The sequence below is a fragment of the Chrysemys picta genome, chromosome 4 (assembly GCF_011386835.1).
Source record: "Chrysemys picta bellii isolate R12L10 chromosome 4, ASM1138683v2, whole genome shotgun sequence".
Classification (NCBI taxonomy): Eukaryota; Metazoa; Chordata; order Testudines; family Emydidae; genus Chrysemys; species Chrysemys picta.
This window is the reverse complement of record NC_088794.1, coordinates 90,828,528-90,847,822: the sequence shown is the minus strand read 5'-3', so window position 1 is coordinate 90,847,822 and position 19,295 is coordinate 90,828,528. Positions and strand designations below refer to the sequence as shown.

The 19,295-nt window shown below is 43.2% G+C and overlaps 1 protein-coding gene across 8 annotated transcripts in view; it reads left to right on the top strand.

Annotated features, from left to right (window-relative positions):
- The window catches only part of DPF3 (double PHD fingers 3), a 215,570-nt gene that overhangs the window by 152,330 nt on the left and 43,945 nt on the right, over window positions 1-19,295 (top strand). For 7 of the 8 annotated variants that reach the window (XR_010601049.1, XM_005284599.4, XM_065595311.1 and 4 more), the window contains one exon: window positions 11,243-11,371. Coding sequence is in view for 6 of the 8 variants with exons in the window: in XM_005284599.4 (XP_005284656.1) it covers window positions 11,243-11,371 (129 nt within the window). In the remaining 2 variants the exon portion in view is untranslated. Of the gene's footprint in view, window positions 1-11,242; window positions 11,372-14,100; window positions 15,464-19,295 lie in introns of all 8 variants that reach the window. The other variant, XR_010601050.1, reaches the window with a different exon arrangement.

Genomic DNA, 19,295 nt, shown 5'->3' with positions numbered 1-19,295 from the left:
GGGGAAGATAGTGTGTTTGCTGGCACAGGAAAGCCCATTTTAACCTTTTTAAGGCACAGGACTGGGAGTCAGGAAATCCATATTTTATTAGTGTCATTTTATCACTTAGCCCTCCTCTGCCTCAGTTTCCCTGTGTGCAAAGTAATAATTGCCTCCCACTCAGAGATATCATGTGGTTAAATTAATTGATTTTTGTAAAATACTTTCAGGTCCTTAGATGGAAAATGCCATTTTAGTTCAAAGTAATTATTATTGTTGTTTATTATTTATTGAAAACAGAATGAAATGCTTATCAGAATAAAATACAGGGTAAATTCTTTTCTTCCTGACATAAGTGTACGGTAAGAAACTTGGATCCAGGAAGCCATTTCCCCCTTAAACAGGATAATCCATAATTGTCTCATGTGGTTATGGGGAGGGGTTCCCCTTTCTCCAAAGCATCTACTACTGGCCATTGTTGGGTTGATCTGATCCTGTTGGGCAGTCCTAAGGTTTTTATCACTTTTCCGCTCCACCTTTTCATGTTTAACATGTTTACTAAGATGTTTTAACTTGTCCAGAAGCAGTTTTGACTTGCTGAGTTGTTGATAAACTTGAATTGACCATTACTCTATGGAGTTACTGTTCTGGCAGGCTTTAGAATATCACCATCTGGCCATATCTCACAGGGAGCTGTAGGAGAGGGTTTTTTGTTTCTTTATTTTGTATGCTGTCTCTAGATCAGTTTTCTGTGTCTGAAATAGGGTCTATGATCCTGATCTACCTGATGGGGCTTTTGAGGCTTAATTAATTTGTGTTGATCTTAGCCCTGCACAGATAAGCAAACCGAGAAGGGCACTGTCCCCCACCATTCAGCTTGGCACAGGGGCCAGAGGCAGGCCCAGTTCTTGCGGTTCTGAGGTTCAGGGACTTGGAGAGGTTAGCACTGTGAGTGGTACCAAACTCCACAAAAGGAGCTGGGAAGGATGGAATGATATACCTCCTTCATTCCACGCCAGCCAGCAAACCTGGGCCATTGTGGAGGAGAGCGCACTCTGCTTTCTGAAAAAGAGTGCAGCAAGAGCTGCTCAGACTTGTGCGTCTCCCGAGCTCCTGCAGGCATTGTGCTTGAGGCAGGTGTGATGCCTCCGAGAGAGGTGCCTGGTGTGCAGCCCCCAACACAGAGTAGCTTAATGCCACAAGCATCCCCTTTGCATTTGTAAATCACTCTGCGATCCAGATCCTTGAGTGGAATGTTCTCTCTGCCCAAGAATCAGTGGCTACTGAGGGTGGGGACAGAAACCACGTAAAAGTGCCAGGAGATTTGTGCCGGGGGGGGAGTCACAGTAGGCTGGGAGGCAAATCCCTGGACTGGCTGTTTATTCCCTTTTTCTGTTTGTTGGTTTACAGCCTGGAGATCAGCTCTTGCATATTCCTTCTTTCACTTAGCAATATTTAATTTATGCTGCCATCCATCTTCCATGTGAATGCTAATTGTCCACGTTGCTAATATACAGTCATTAAATGGCCCCTTTGTACATGGGGATGGTGGGAAGCCAGAGCATCAGATCCTTCCTTTCCCCTAGTACTCCTGGGCATGTGTTATGAATTAGATTTGACAGGTCTGCTGTGTCACAGGGTCTGGGCTTCAAAAATCCTCTCTGTGTGGGCTTGTGGGGGGAGGAGGGGATGTTAATTCAAACAGCTAATCTGCAACCTACGGACGAGAAGGGCCAGAAGTACAGTAAATAGCAGGCACTGATTATTTCCTTAGCAGTGTGGCAGAGAAATACAAGCAGCCTAATTTAGAAAAGGCAAAGCAAATCCAAAGCAGCCATTTGGAATTTGCAGTGCCATGGGAGGTGGGGTCTGTGGCAGCGAGGTTCAGGCAGACTTTGCTCCAGTATGAACTTCTTGCCATTTTATTCTCTCTACCACTACCAAGTCTCCTGTTCAGTCACTGTTTGCAGCAGTATCCGCAGTAACAACTGCCCTGCTGACACAGAAGGAACCTCTCTGGAGCAGAGCCTCTGCCAGAGTCAGTTATTGAGCCTCTGACTGGTGCCATCTCAGCAGTTGATGGTCTCTCATCTCTCTCGCAACGCTCCTCTGTCCCCATGCCCTCAGTCACCCGCAGGCCATCTTGAATGGCTACATATATGTTCCAGGGACTGAAAAAAAGATTTATATAGGAACAGCCTAATTTAAACTGACTGGCTTCTGATGGGTCTGTATCACAGAACAACAACCAGCCCAGGTGGAATGTTCCATTTCTTCTGAACTTCTCACTCTCCTTATCACTGTTTCGTGGGTTTTGTTGTCTGCCTCACTCGCATATAGTTCAGCCTTTCCCAAATCACCTTCTCTGACCTCCTATTTCCCCCTAAAACAATGGAGCCTATGCTTTTTAATACAGGCTGTGACCATGCAGTGTTAGCTGATTTACTTATGGGGGGGGGAGGAGGGGGGATGGATGTCCCTTCCTCAAGACCCAAACTTACCTTAGTCCCATACAGACTTGTTATCTAATGTTGCAAATATTTGTCAGCCGGGTTTGAAATCATGAAAAAGAACTTATAGAAAACTGCTTAAAGACCAAGCAAACCTGAACCCTGACAATAGAACAAAATGGTTCCACATCATGTCAAACCTGGTCTTCTGCTGTCTTCATCCTTCACTCTTTGGCATTGGCAGGATGTGAGCTTCGAGCCCGGGGTGAGTCCATGAATCTGCCACTGAACACATGTTGCAATATATGTACATCTCATCCTAATGTTATAGGATGACTTGGAGTAGCTGGCGCCTGCAGATTTTGAAAGATTTCTAAAGTGGGATTTTTATTAACTTGATATCTGTCTATTTAAATATATGTTTCAATGAATATGGTATTGTAAAACTAATTTAATTGCTAAAGGAACAGAAAGGTGTGTGCCTGTCTGTAAGGAACAAACCTTCTCCTTTTAAATGGGAGTGAATCATCTAAGTAGCACTTTGCTTTTTAAAACTTAAACATTAGGATGATTTCTAGTGTTCAGAAAAATTAGGGTCTCATAGTACTGTCTAAAGTCAGACATAGTGTGAAAAGATGCTGTTCAGACTTCATGTGCCTGGACACCTCTTCCAATACCAGTCCGGACTTGCCACACACTCTGCTAATGCTGCTGCAGTCCAGAGCATTCACACAGCTCTGCTAACATGCAGATTTGACTTGTTAAACCAACTGCTGTACGAGTTCAGGGCATCTGCTAATTTTGCCCATTTCTATGGCAGATCTTGTGATGTGGACAAATCTCTAGTTGAGAGATCAGTCAACGGCATTTGTGTATTCTAAGCATAATTAGATACCTAGTCTTCAAAGATAAAAAATTAATGCACTAACCTCACTGTGCTTCCAAGCTGTCCTCCAGCTCCCCCACACAGCTTTCTTTGAAACAGTTTTATTTCCATCCAGGCAGGGGGCTGGAGATGAATAAATGACAAGAGCCAGCCCCTCAGTTGGAGATGAACTGTTTGTTCCTCTCCACAAGCAGCATCAATTTGAAAAGCTACATCAGGCCTCCCTTGCTCTGCCTTAGTGCTGTTTCTCACTGGGGAGGTGATAGGAGCTACATTTGAATGCAGGAATGCTCCAACACCCACCTTCCTACAGGAAATCCTACAGCAGGTGCCTTTTCAGTGAAGAGCTGCATATGCCCTGATTAGATATCTCATTAGTTTATTCCATTTTTCTTTCTTTTCCTTTGTTGGTTTTTATAAAGGCATGAATGTAAATGTCATTTTAAAATGAAATTTGAGGGTGCTGTCAGACTTATAGCAGAAGTGGCTGCTGTCATTAAGGTTGCATAACAGGTTCCATTTGTACCCTCTGGTTTTAGTTAATCATAATTTTCCCAAACATTTACCTTTTGGGCTGACATTTTCCATGCCTGAATGTTGTGGGGAAGTTTGAGGAAACCTTGTTCAGTCATTATGAATGCAGGGAGGGTGAAAACATACAAAATTTTCTTGAGGCTTTAAATGGCTGGGTGCAGACATTTTGGCAGGAAAGTAGCCTTCATTGAGGAGAAGCACTTTGAAGTGTTTTGCAGGAAATTGATCCTGATTTGACTGAGTAATTGGCCTTTAAAAATCATATGCTGCATCACTACCACTTCCTCCCTCAAAAAAACCAAGGCTGGCTCAGGTTCGGGCTCTCTGTATAGTATAATTCACATATTTATATTTTTTATTATAATTTTTCTCTCACCTCTCGACTCCTTTCTCCAAAGCAGAATACAAACCCAAGAAAGCTCCCAGTGTTTGACTGGGCTTGAAATTAGTTAACATGAGTTCACACATGCCTCATGGGTGCAATTTCCATCCTCAAAGTGCTCTACGTTTAGGAGGGACCAATGTGTGCCCATAATGTACCAGCCCATTTTGGATGAGTGCAGAGCTGCACTGCCCCAGTGTGAGCTCCAGGATGGATTGTGTCTCAGGTAGTGCAATCCCTCCCTAAGTTTCCGGTGTGATGGGAGTACTGTATTGCCAACCCCAACAGTTAAAAACTCATAAATCAGATCCCTCCCAATCCTGAGATTGGCCCAGAAACCAGGAGATTTTAATATAATGGGTTTTTGGTCTGTTTTATCATTTTTAAACTCACCCTGGTCATCTCCAGTGCGTGCCGGACAATTACCATGTTGCCAGCTCTTACAGATTTACAGTGAATCACATGATTTTGGCCCCCTGCTGCAGGAGCTCTTGCTAGAAGATTCAGCTGAGATCAAATTGCTCAAATTTGTATAAAGTGCTGCCTGACGGCTCAGAGAGCTAACACCTTCTCCCCAAACCGAAAAAATCCAATTAATTTATGTGTCCTCCCAGCTCCACACCTACCCACCCACAGCCCATCAATTAATTATGGTCCGCAGCCCCATAGCCGTTCCTGTGAAAATGGCATCAGATGCTCCCTGTCCTACCCAAAAACTCCTCTCGGCTCATAAGGGGAGGATGGGAGAACCCTACCTGTGTCCTCCAGAAGGTCTGATTTGACTGCTTTTCCCACTACCCCCCTCTTGGAAAAGACCAGCCAATCAGAGCTACAGAGCAGGGCTAGAAATCACACAAAGGCCGGAGCTTCTTGTGTCATCACGAGACTGATTCCAGCAGGGGCCAAAATGCTGTTATGGGAGTTGCCAGTTCTGGGTGTGTGCAGATTGTACCATCTCTTTGGATGGTGCAGCCTTCTTCTCAGGCTTGCATGGCAAAGAATCTGGCCATTTCCTCTCATTTTGTTTGACTTGCATTTTTCCTCCCATGAGTTTTAATGAAAAAGTTGTAAAAATAGTTTATAGGAGAGAGCAATACATAAAAGTGTGTGTGTGTGTGTGTGTGTGTGAGAGAGAGAGAGAGAGAGAGGGAAGGTGGGTGAAGTGAACTAAAATTTATTTGAGCTCCACTTGGCCTGTCCTTCACTACACCCACAGATTATACCATCTACCTTGTGTTATTCTAATCCAGAGCTCTGCCCTACACGAAAAAACTGGCAGGTCTGTGCAATGAGCCATTCCCTTTGCAACCCACCCCCATGAATTTCTCCATTTCTCACTAAAACCTGGGAATAAGCCAGGTGGAAGTGGGTGCATCTCCAGCTGGGAATCCATTTCTTGCTCTGTTAGAGGGTGGCTTTTCCTGAAGTATATCTTCTAGCAGCTGCTCCCCCAAACTCCCATTGATGTATTTTTTTATTTTAATTTCTTGTTTCTTGAGTCAGTCTATTCTCTGTAGATGCATTTTGAGCAGCAAAATAAGGGGACATGCTACAATTCCTTACACTTGAGAGATGAAGTAATAACAGGTGGCAAGACCAGAGGCAACCGGAGCTAGGATTCTGGTTGCTATGGAAACATGTCAGCCCTGCAGAGGGATGAGATCTGTCAGCAGTGGGGGGCAAAGAGAGCAAGAGAAGCACAGTGGCATTTACCCTATAGGTTCAGATTATATATCATCGAGTTCTCCAAGGGAAAACTTGAAATACACAGGATGGGTTATTGGCTGGCTTTGAACTGAGCTGGCAGCCAAATGTTGGACGTAGATGTGAACAGTGGGGAACAGGTACAGGAGGGGGAATCTGGGCCTAAGTCTGAGACAAAGAAGCTTGTAATATTTTCTAAGAAAAATCCGTTTTTTTTTCTTCATTGCAAAATATGGGCTTTCAGGATATGCTCCTCTAGGTATTCGTTATGGAATATTTGGCCTCAAGTGGAAGCAAAGGGCCTGCTTCAAAACCCTTTGAATTCAGTTGGAAGACTTCTAGTGATTTTTGTGAGCTTTGGATCAAGCCGAAAGTGAGTAGGGCAATAGAAGGAACAGCCATGCTGTGAAGATTATTACCCCTGTTTATTATGGCAGTGCTGAAAGGCCAGCCGAGAATGGGCCCCCACTGTGCCAGGCACTGTACAAACACTGAGTGGTAGATGGTCCCTGCCCTGAAGAGCTTACAGTGAAAATAGACAAGACAGACACAGGGTGGGGGAAGGGGTAGAACACACAGGCAGAGTGAACTCTGAGATGGCAGCAAATGGAGTGTTAGTTTCATTTATTTATTTGTTTATGTGCATGGGCGGCGGGTGAACCCCCGCATTGGGGAGGCTAGCCTGCTGGCTGCGCCCCTTCTGCCCAAGGCCCTGCCCCCTGCATGCCGGAGCCCCTATCCCCCCCTCGGCAACTGGAGGAGCCCTGCGGCCTGTCCACCTCAGCCACGCCAGGCTACCCCCCACCCCGAGCACCAGTACAGTCCTAGCTACGCCGGGCTGAGTTGCCAACCCCCCCAAGCCGGCCACACTGGGCCAAGCTGGCCCTTGGACGGGATAGGTCCTGGCCCCTCCAAACGCCAGGCCGAGCTGCCGGCCCCCCCCGAGCTGGCCATGCTGGGCCAAGCCATCTCCTGGATGGGACAGGCCCCGACCCCACCAATCACCAGGCCGAGCCACTGGCCTCTCCAGAGCTGCCTGCTTAGCCCCAGGCACACTGGGCCGGGCCAAGCCAGCAGCCTCCTCGCACCTGGCCAGCCCCAGTGCACGGCTGAGCGAGCCACTTCACTCCCCCGCCAGACCCTCCGGCCCACCACTGGCTCGCCGCGTTCCCTCCTCACTCCCCCACGCCTGAGGAGGAGGTACATGGCGAGCAGCGGCAGGCAGGCAGCAGCAGACAGTGGCAGCCTCGGGGCAGGGCCACTGTGGCCCAGGTGGCGGGTCAGCAGGAGCTGTGCCAAGGAAGGCTTAGCCTTCTCTTGTCTATTTTACCTGCTGCCTGTGTTTATGTGGGTGCGTTAACTTAGGAGAAGATAAGATAAATGGAAAGAAAAAGGATGGGAAGGGGGTGGATAGAGCAAGAGTAAAGAGGGTAAGAAAGTCCCTTTTTAATGGCATCCATCTAATTGTAAGCAATTTGCTGTATTCATTTAATCATAGAATCATAGAATATCAGGGTTGGAAGGAACCTCAGGAGGTGATCTAGTCCAACCCCCTGCTCAAAGCAGGACCAATTCCCAACTAAATCAACCCAGCCAGGGCTTTGTCAAGCCGGGCCTTAAAAACCTCCAAGGAAGGAGACTCCACCACCTGCCTAGATAACGCATTCCAGTGCTTCACCACCCTCCTAGTGAAATAGTGTTTCCTAATATCCAATCTAGACCTCCCCCACTGCAACTTGAGACCATTGCTCCTTGTTCTGTCATCTGCCACCACTGAGAACAGCCGAGCTCCATCCTCTTTGGAATCCCCCTTCAGGTAGTTGAAGGCTGCTATCAAATCCCCCCTCATTCTTCTCTTCTGGAGAGTAAACAATCCCACTTCCCTCAGCCTCTCCTCATAAGTCATGTGCTCCAGCCCCCTAATCGTTTTTGTTGCCCTCCCCTGGACTCTTTCCAATTTTTCCACATCCTTCTTGTAGTGTGGGGCCCAAAACTGGACACAGTACTCCAGATGAGGCCTCACCAATGTCGAATAAAGGGGAACGATCACGTTCCTCGATCTACTGGCAATGCCCCTACTTATACAGCCCAAAATGCTGTTAGCCTTCTTGGCAACAAGAGCACACTGTTGACTCATATCCAGCTTCTCGTCCACTGTGACCCCTAGGTCCTTTTCTGCAGAACTGCTACCTAGCCATTCGGTCCCTAGTCTGTAGAAGTGAATGGGATTCTTCCGTCCTAAGTGCAGGACTCTGCACCTATCCTTGTTGACTCTCATCAGGTTTTTTTTGGCCCAATCCTCTAATTTGTCTAGGTCCCTCTGTATCCGATCCCTACTCTCTAGTGTATCTACCACGCCTCCTAGTTTAGTGTCATCTGCAAACTTGCTGAGAGTGCAGTCCACACCATCTTCCAGATCATTAATAAAGATATTAAACAAAACCGGCCCCAAGACCGACCCTTGGGGCACTCCGCTTGAAACCGGCTGCCAACTAGACATGGAGCCATTGATCACTACCCGTTGAGCCCGACGATCTAGCTAGCTTTCTATCCACCTTACAGTCCATTTATCCAGCCCATACTTCTTTAACTTGCTGGGAAGAATACTGTGGGAGACCGTATCAAAAGCTTTGCTAAAGTCAAGGAATAACACATCCACTGCTTTCCCCTCATCCACAGAGCCAGTTATCTCATCATAGACGGCAATTAGGTTAGTCAGGCACGACTTCCCCTTGGTGAATCCATGCTGACTGTTCCTGATCACTTTCCTCTCCTCTAAGTGTTTCATAATTGATTCCTTGAGGACCTGCTCCATGATTTTTCCAGGGACTGAGGTGAGGCTGACTGGCCTGTAGTTCCCCGGATCCTCCTTCTTCCCTTTTTTAAAGATGGGCACTACATTAGCTTTTTTCCAGTAGCAAACCCCAAAAACCGCAACCTAAAACAAACGCCTCCATCCTGATTCTCCATTACCTTGCAACTTGTGTGGTTGTTGTGCAAAGTAGGTGCAAAACATTACCGAATGAGAATTCTCTACTCATTGCATGGTAGTATTTTACACGCAATTTGCATTCAAGTTGCACAAATATAAAGGACTACAACATGGTGCAAGGCAATGGAGAATTAGGCCTCTTCTTTGCAGTGTTGCCAGCCCCAAGCATTTAAAAATCATGAGTCAGGCCCCAAAAATTGAGATTGGCATAAAATCCATGAAATTTAAAAAATAAATATGGAGTTCTTTTTATTTGCCTTCTGGTTTATGAGCCTCTGTGGTTCACATTTTCAAGTACAGCTGAAACATTTCTAATTTTGAAATGCATAACAGGGACAAAAATTCTCTGTAACCATGAGGACTAGAAGCATTTTTTTGTTGTTAAATAAAAGCTTAGATATTCATATGACTCCAGGAGTCACAGAGTTTAAGGCCCGAAGGGATCTCTACATCGTGTAGTCTGACTTTCTGTAGATCACGGGCCTCCAACACCACCGAGCACCCACACACTAAACTCAACAATGGACATGAGACAAAAGTAAATGAAACCTACAGCAGACTAGGCTGTTATGTGCCACAATGAGAGAATAGGTGGGACTGAGGTGCACCAGTGCTAGAAGCCCCCGTAATGACAGGGAAATGATTAAATGAGATATGCCCAGATTATCCCAGCAAGTGACCCGCACCCACACGCAGCAGAGAAAGGGGAAACTCTCCAAGGTCACTGACAATCTGACCTGGGGGAAATTCCCTCCCAGTCCCAGATATGGCATTCAGTTAGACTCTGAGCATAGAACCATCCAGCCAAGTACCTGAGAGAGAGAAAATACTTAGTGCCATCTCAGACCTCTGGCCCATCCCGCTCAGTGCTCCATCTCCAGTCATGACCATCCATGATGCTTCAGAGAAAGGAGATAAAAAAACCTCCCAGCATACATGGGGGGGTGGGGGGGGAATCCCTTCCTGACCCCGTCAGTGGCCAGTTGAAATCCTGAAGCATGAGCTTTAGGAAAATAAGACATAAACTGGAAGTGAGCCCCCTTTCTATTGAGTCCTGCCCCCTGCCATCACAAGCAACCCCATCATTCAATTGCACTCATACATTTGCCCAATTCTCTCTTAAAACTAACCAAGTTGTTTGCCCCCTCAAGCTCTAAGAAAAACACAACCTTGTTTAGCCAAACCCAGCATTTTTTAAAATGTGTTTTGAACTGGAACCCTGTGGAATTTGAAGGTTAATTTGCCAGGATTTCTGAGATCCTTTTCTTTTGGTTTTAAACCTTGTGTTCAGTGGAGCCTAGGTCTTTTCTGCACAAAAACTCTCAGTGGTCTGACGAAAGGTGTCTTTTTCAACTGATTTAGTTAAACTGGTGCAAACCCTTGTGTGGACACCCTTAAACCATTTTTAAAATGTCTTGTATTGATTTAGTTAAGTAGGTATAAATCTGTATTTAGACAAAGCCTTTGTTGAAAACACCGAGCCACATTTAATTGAAATGACAAACTGCATCTGATTTAGATACAGACCTGTGAATATGACCTGAACAGACCTGTTCAGTCAACAGTTCATGAAACTTTTGGGAATCCTGGTGTGAGTTTGGTGTTTTGTGTCTTTACAATTTTTTTCTATTTTACTTCTCTTCCCTGGTTGTTGTGCAAAAGAAAAATGACAGAGAATACTGGCTAAGGCTCTGATTTTGCCTGTAGTTCCATTAGCAGAGATCCCATTTATTTGGGATTCTGTATGGACACAGGGATTGCTAGCAGATTCCAGTGCGGGATCAGGGACTAACTGATTATATGAGGAAAAGGTGACATTTACTGTATGCAAAGTGCTGCGAAAGGCACAAAGTACACAAGCTAAAGAGAGAATGCTTTTCCCCCTCTAATTTCTTTCTGTTATAGAAATCCTAAGAGTTATTTATAAAAATCAAATAAGTGTAGGTAAAAAATTTAGAGTAAGAAATGGAATGTTTAAGCTGACAGTGTTTCTTTAAAAGAAAAAAAAAAGTAAAACACTTAGGATTGTTCAATATCAACACAACCGCTCCGCATGTTAAGGAAGAGCAGGACATTGCTCACCAGACTTGCCCATTTGAACAGGATGTTCAGAAGAGCCTGAGCTCTGTGCATTGGTATGTAATGTACTTAAAATGAAAGTGATTTGTACAATTCGCTTGTCACCCTAATAGAAAATATTTGGGGAAGGCTATTGTCACCAAAGTCATCAACTTAATGTCACAGCGAAGAGGAGAAGGGAGAAATGTACATAGTGTGTGCTCTTTAAGTAAATATGATTTCTAACCTGCCTGCAGCCCAGAAAGGACCAGACGGGGCTATCATTCCCAACAACTACTGTGACTTCTGCCTTGGAGGCTCCAGTATGAACAAAAAAAGTGGCTGTCCAGAGGAGCTTGTGTCATGCTCAGACTGTGGACGCTCGGGTAGGTGACTTCTCCTTGCAACTTTCTAAGATGAACAATTTAGCGCGATTCCCTTTTTGCTCTTTCTGATGTTTTGGGGTAGTTGCTTATTGTTTGTGGGGAAGGATGGTTGTCAAAGTTTCTGTTCTGCTAATGGGCTAACAAGACAATTATGATATAATCTATGTATCTATCTATATAATGCTATATTGTATTTATTGGCTGCCATGAACATAAGTACTCATACTTGTTCTTATTTAAATGGAGGGAGAAAATCCTATGACAATGTTAAAGGATGGGCTCTGTCTTCAAATGCCGTAATTACAAATGTAAATTACTTTCAAGATTTATGAAAGTTGCATGACGAGCATTTCCATTGATTACACATTTCATGCATTTCTTCATCCAAAAAAGAAAGAGAGGGGAAATTACAGGGTAGGAATGGCAGTAGCTGTCAAGAATTATCCTCTTATAAGATGACTATCATTAATTTTGTTTAAAGAGGTTTTTATTTATCTGTTTTCTTCCTGTGTCTCTTTTTAAATTTAGGCAGTTGCATCTTTCCCCATCCTGAGCTGTCTTTATTTCTGGGTGGTTGGTTGTTTTTTCTTTTTGTCCCAGCTGAGCTGTTATTTTTGGCTGGGGGAGGGAATGGGGTCTCTAACAACAAACAGCATATTCCATCCCCAATTCAAATTTCCCAATTGTTGTGATTTTTTGGAAAGGGGGTAGGAAGGCCATGGATTATAAGTGAAAACAAAAGAAAACTTTGAAATTTGAAACCTTCAAAATTGCTGCTACTTCTGCTTTTTATTCACTGAAAAGTGTTTGTTGTATAATTGCTGATATATAATGTAGAGTGTTCTGGTACTGAAATAACAGCCTGCTCATCCTCCCATTGAAATTAATATCAAAATTCCTATCAAATTCAAAGGGAGCAGGACTGGGCCCTAAATGACAAATGTCCTCTACCATTGTTCTGAACTTTGAAGATAATTACTTATCAGTGGACCAATGGCAACCCTTGGTCTTCTAAGAGCTTTGCTACAAGTGCTCTGCAAACACTAACATGAGTCTTTTTGTGCTTTTGTGTTTGCTTCATAATAAAGGAGAAGAAGCTTACACTGTTTACACTGACATACTGGAAAATGAATCCCGTTTTCCCTTTTGCCTGGGGTGTTATTTTCCAGTTTCACTTATTTCAACGTTGCCCCAATCTTGCACAAGGAGGGGGATCCAAATGTTCTGTCACATAGCTATTTGTTACGGTAATTTTATATTTGTCTTCAGAACATGACTGAGATACACTAGTTTGTTGGCTTCCTTGTTGTATTGCAAAGTAGATTATCAGGCCCCATGTAGCTGTTGTATCCTAGCTGTGGACAAGCCCCCCGAAACAATTCCATAAAACACTTTTTACAAATTCTCATCTGCCTGAGTCATTTACAAGGGTTCTCCATCTGTGTGATAGATGTGTGATGAGAATGCCTATGGTGGAACTATGCATAGATTTTTAAGCTATAATATTAATGACTGGTGGCTGCCATCATGACTTTTCTTGGTGATGAAAGACAAATGGAGGAGAGACCATGTGCATTCTTTTGTTTCTTTCCAGTATTCAGTCAGTCAAATCACATCCCTATGAAGTGATTATTTTACTTACCGATTCTTTTATTATATTCATTTCCTTTTGGGGTACAGGATTTGATTCTAAGTCTGTTCCTTAGGAAATACAGTATAATTGCAACAGAGCTGCTTAAGGGACCAAGCAATTGGTGTATCATCATGTTAGTGCTTCTGAATAGCACCACAAACCTCCCCTACCAAACACGATGCTTTCATTTTCCTAGGGCTCAAGGGCCATATTTTCCCCTGCATTTCTTGAAGTGGGATTCTGACATCTGTACTGCAAATTACATATCACATTTGATTCAGAAAAAAGTTCAGTTTTACAGATTTCAGTATTTAACTTCTCTTTTTAAAGTTTTGTTGTTGTTGTTGTTTGTTGCTCCTGATGTCTGTGCTGAGGATTTCTTACCCTATATGGAAAAAATGGACTGAAAGACTTTCTAAACTTTCGAGTTTAGACCAAAGCAGATCATTCTTTATTCTGGCAGTTTTAGCTGCTAGATGGCGTAGATTCATTTTTGTTTTTCACAAGCGACTCCATAGAATTTCTAACATGGAATATATTAATTTAATGAATATTTAGTCTTTAAAATGTTTTTCACTTTGTCTTCAAAGGAGCTACTTTAGGGCAGGGACAGGAAGAGACAGGGATGAATTTTTTAAAAAACTCACCCCATGGCAATACTGATGAAATACCTAGTAAGTTGTCATTCTACAGCAGTAAATTCATGACAGTTGATGCCAATCTGAAGGACAATCATTGTGCTTAAATCTAACAGCTTCTAATTATTTATGTGGTCTAAAAGTCTTTTAAAACTGATCAAAGTAATCAAGAGAGAATAGTTTTAATGTCTCTTGAAGAGGGAAAACAACATTAACCCTTTCGCTGCCATACCTACGGGCATCTGTGTTATTGTAGGTTTTTTTCTTTAAAAGAGAAACCAACCCCTTTTTACCTTTTCTTACTGCTATTCTACTATCCTATGTTGTTGTTGATTTGTGGGCACACACACACCTACCAGGTTTATAGTCTGCATTGTTTGATAATTATGATGATTTAAAAAATAATGATGATGCCTGTTGCTTAACCCATGTGCTGATATATTCATCATACATGTCAGCTCATTTGGGAAGAGAAGGCAGGAAGGAGGAAGCAGCGCCAGCACGCACTACGGAGGACTTGTTCGGTTCCACATCGGAAAGTGACACCTCGACCTTTCACGGCTTTGATGAGGATGATGCGGAAGAGCCTCTCTTGAGCCGAGGAGGCGGCCATGGTAGCAGCTCTCCCTCTACAAATAAAAAGGGTGGCTGCTAAAATAACTAAACAGACACAGAAACTCTTTGAGCGATTTTCTATCCTTTTTACTACTATGATTATTATTACTACTTTTTTTTTTAAATTTTAGATCCCTTTTTTTTCCCCTTTGGGTGTGTACACTGAAAGCACAAACGTATAAAACACAGACTACTTCAAAGAGACAGAAAGTTTTGATTCACTTTTTATTTTTTCATTTTAATTTGTTTCCTTTCTCCTCCCCCTCTTTCTCTCTGGAAACCTGAAATGTGGATTTAGGTTTTTGTTTTTTTTTTTAATAATGAGCAGAGTTGATTTTCTCATCTTTTAATATATATCAGCAAACCACAAAAAATACAAATGGGTTGGAGAGCAGAAACCCAACCCAAATAATTTTTTAATTATTATTATTATTATTTATATATTCTATATATTATTAGAAAAAAGACTTTTTAAATACAAAATACAAAAAATAAAAAAGCAATGGACATCTACTTGATACTAGAACTGTTTCTAGAAAAACCACTGTGGGGTGGATTGTTTGAGATGACAATGAAGCCCGTGGTTTGATGACTTCTGCAATGTGAGATTTTGCACTTACTGTAGCGCGTGGAATTTGTGACTCCCCATCACGTGCTCCTCTACCACTCACCCGTAACAGCTTGAAAACACAAGCAGCTCTGAAGACCATGACATTGAGGAACACATTTCCATCATTCCTCTGGACACCTCTGCACTCGTAAGAGATCTCCTCCTCCTCCCCTCCAACCTTTTCATCTCCTCCTCACTCCGTGCGGCTTTTTTTCTCTTTTTTTCCCTCTTCTTCACCTTTCACCTCATGGAGAGCAATTTCCAAGCACAGGGATGGAATATAAATGGCAAGTCACAGACTCTGCAAAGACAAAACAGCTGGAGGAATGAATCATTGAAGAAATTAAAAGGAAAAATACCTCACCTATATTTTTCTTTTCTTTCTTTTTTTTTTTTTTTAAATTCACACACACATTTTGTTGCCCAGATTTTTCTCTGTCTGTAGTGTCTTGTGAGGCACTTTGTGTTGTTTTTCAATAGCTTCTCTTGAAATAAACCAAAGCAATACTCACTAAAGTCCTGAGGGCAATGGAGAAGAGAGTGATTCCCTCCCAGCGCTGTCCCATGACCGAGGAGCCATGCAACAGATTTGAAAGGTATGTCCCAACAAAAATGTTGTTCAGCCACTGTGAACTCTTTGTGCTGTGGATTTTCAACAAACCATTTATTGTTTTATTATATCAGTAAGTCCTTTAAAGTAAACTCTGTGATTGTGTTATGTGCAGCAGGCTAGATCCTGTTCCCTATTAATTTAATGGGAGTTTTGTAGGAGCAGGCTTTGGCCCAATACATATAACTAGGAATAAAGCATACCCAAACATTAAGCGTGTAGGTTCCATCCTGCAGTCCTAATGCAGGCAATGCTCTCATTGTAAGGACTGCAGGATTAGGGGTAAGGATATATTTTTGTCATTTTATAGTGCCAACATAAACCATAAAGGTGAGATCCTGACCCCACTGAAGTCAATGACATTTCCATTGTCTTCAGTGGAGCCAGAGTTTCACGCAAAGAGGGAAGCTTGAGTGATGTGTTCATGTTTCCAGAACTCATGATAGAAACACATGCATGCACTGTAGACTTTGGGTGTACATTGTTCTAGTTCTTGAGTAAATCATGTCCAAAAGGGGCTGGTTGTTTCCATTACTCTCTCTTTCTTTTGCGGGGGCAGCACAGCACAGTTTGTAACAGGTATTTTATGGCTCCTTCAGCTACATTCCAGTGTTAACATAAACTCTAATCCTTATTTTATTATTAAACATCTGGGTGTGATGCTTCTGTGCATCTTTATAGTTGACATCAGGAATGAAATAACTAATGGCCAGAATCTGCCATCAGATATGCAGGTGTAAATCCGGAGTGATGCCATTGACTTCTGGATTCCATTAAGAATCTGCCCTTAGAACTGTAGAAAACGTTCCTGCATAAAATTACAAAATAAATCTGTATTTATATATATAGTATATATTAATGCATGTGTGACCCAAAGAAAGTTTCCTTTAAGGCATGCCCATGTTGGTAATCTTTTCCTGATGTTATTCTATTGGGCTATGTTCCCACTGCTGTGTCAAGTCATATTATAATCGATCAAATGTCAGATCAATGGTATTTTGACTTAACTATGTCAATGAAACATGAACTTTTAACATTCACTCTTTCCATAATCATTCTGTTTTGTTTGAACAAATACATGGAATAGATTTCTAATATTTTGTTTCTACAGTCTGCAGTTTGTGAAACGCTTCTGTGTTTATTAAAAGCTTAAATTCCATCTTGCTTCTGATGGCGAGCCACGAGAACAGAGCTGTCTGATTATCTCAAATCCCTGAAAGAATAATAGCCTTGTAGTCATTGTTTTGCTTATCTATCTGTTATTTTATTCATATATATTAAAATCCAGACATTAAAATGTGAAGACTGAAGGAATGGAAGTCAGGGTGGAGGATAGAATGGAATGGAGTCCACAGTTGAATAGACACATTGGCCACATTATTTTCTTACTGACCCTAATATGAATCCAGAGTAATACCAATAAAGTCAGTGGAGTTCCTTTGGATTTGTGTCAATGTAGCTGAGAGCAGAATCTGGTCCAGTAGTTCTGAAGACTTAAAAGGATGCTATGAACTTGAAATCTAATATATTTAAAAAAAAATAGTTTAAAGTACTTTTTCACACTACACCTGCCCTTCTTCCTGTCCACCCCAGCTAATGTTTTTGGGTTTTCAGTCACATTTGTAACTTTGTATTTTAAACATGTTTTTCTCTCTCCTGTTGCTGTGTTAAAGGCCACACAAGCAACAGAGGACACTGACTATACAAAGGAAGCAGTAGAACTGTTTATTCACAAAGTGCTGTCAAATGCACAAAGTAAACAAACTTAAAAAAATACGTTGAGAAGAAAATGTTATTTCTTATATCCTTCTGCTACAGTTATCATACTATAGGGCAGTGGTGCCAAACTTTTCCTGTTGTGCCCCCCCTTACCAGTAATGGAAGCCCTCCCTTACCAGTAATGGAATCTGTCCACGCCCCCCACTCCCATTACTGCACAGCCAGGTTGAAGGTGGAGCTGGAGCAGAACTGGGGATGGTGGAGGAGCTGAGGCTAGAGGCTGAGTTGGTCTGCTGGTGGAGCAGGGGGGAGGAGCATCTGCAGCTGGGGCTGGAGCTGGGTTGGGGTGGAGCAGGGGGCAGAGTGGAGTTGTGGCTGGGGCGGAGGTGGTGTGGGGGCAGAGTGGAGTTACGACTGGGGTCAGAGCCAGTTGTGGGGCTGGATGGTACCCCCGCCCATCCCACTGTGAGGGCTGGCCCGGGCCCTGCCACGTGCCTCCTTGAACATTCCTCTATGCCCCCTGAGGCAGTTTGGGGACCACTGCCATAGTGGCTACTTGGAATTATAGTAGCCAAAAAAAAAAAGGTTTTTTTTAGACAGAATTGTGATTTTTTTAAAAATTTGACAGTGTTCCTTTAAATATATAGAGACCCAAAAAAAGGTTGAATATATTTTGAAGGAGAAAAGATTCATGGGAGTAATGTGGAAGATGGGTTAACAAGGAAAAGGGAAATGCTGGAACTTTGTCCTTTTTAGTCCATTTTTCTAGGTTTTAGTGTCTAAGTGTAAATTGTTCAGGGTAGAGATTTTGTCTTTGCCTGTGTGAGCAGTACCTGGCACATTCCGGGCCTTACTGGAATACAGATGATAATCAAATATTAATAATGAATTAAATAATGGCTTACTTTCATGAATAAAGTTATGATGACCATATATGTCAATTTGTGCCTGTAGCCACTAGGTGCCCACCCTAATGGCAATGGGGCAGGGGCAATGCCCTCAGTAAGAGTGCACAATAAGCTCATGTATAAAAATGCCAGCCAACATTTATTAGTAGTGTACAAAATCCCCAGTAGCTATATTGTGTGTGTGTGTGTGTGTACACACACTCCTTGGGTTGATCTGGTCCTGACAGATGAAGGAAGAAAGGATAAATGTATTGTGGAGGAGGGCAGTGTAGTCATGGGACTTCTTCAGATGTGCTCGCTATGGTAAGATAACAAAGGCGAGGAGAGAGCTGCAGCTCAGGGTTTAATAGGACAGGCTGAGCAGTGTGAGAGTGTAGTGTAGGAGTGGAGCATGAAGGAGAACTGGAGTTAAAGGCTGTGGTCATGGAGTCAATATGCAGAGTGCAGGGCAGTCAAGGAAGGGAGGAGAGAGTTGAGAGCAATAGAGGAATCTGAGAGATTGCTGGCGATTAAATGTCACAGACAGTGATGCTGAACAAAAGATGTGATAACAGAGAGGAAACGAAAATGCAGTGGTGGGAGAGGAAACAGTGCCTGGTGAAAACCAGGCTGAGAGAGTGGCCATAATTGTGACTATGGGTATGTCTACACCCAGCCGCTAATTCGGCGGCTGGCAATCGAAGTTCTGGGTTCGACTTATCGCGTCTTGTCTGGACGCGATAAGTCGAACCAGGAAGTGCTTGCCGTCGACTGCGGTACTCCAGCTCGGCGAGAGGAGTACTGCGGAGTCGACGGGGGAGCCTGCCTGCCGTGTGTGGACCAAGGTAAGTTCGAACTAAGGTACTTCGAACTTCAGCTACGTTATTCACGTAGCTGAAGTTGCGTACCTTAGTTCGATTTGGGGGTTTAGTGTAGACCAAGCCTATGGAAGTGATCACCAGAATAGAAGTTAAATACACCCAGGAGTGTTGAATGGTATTGAGGCATGGGATTGAGAATAGGGGAAGAGGGTTGGCCATAGAGGTCAGAGATGAAAGCATAAGCAAGTCCGCAGGGGTGCTAATTGATACTCTTGTAGGAGTGGAGAGAGGAGAGTCAGATCACATGCAGTTTGAAGGCAGAGAATATGTGAGAGGAGCTGTAATTAGCCAGAGGAAAAAGGAAGCGCCTGACACCACCAGCACCACAGAC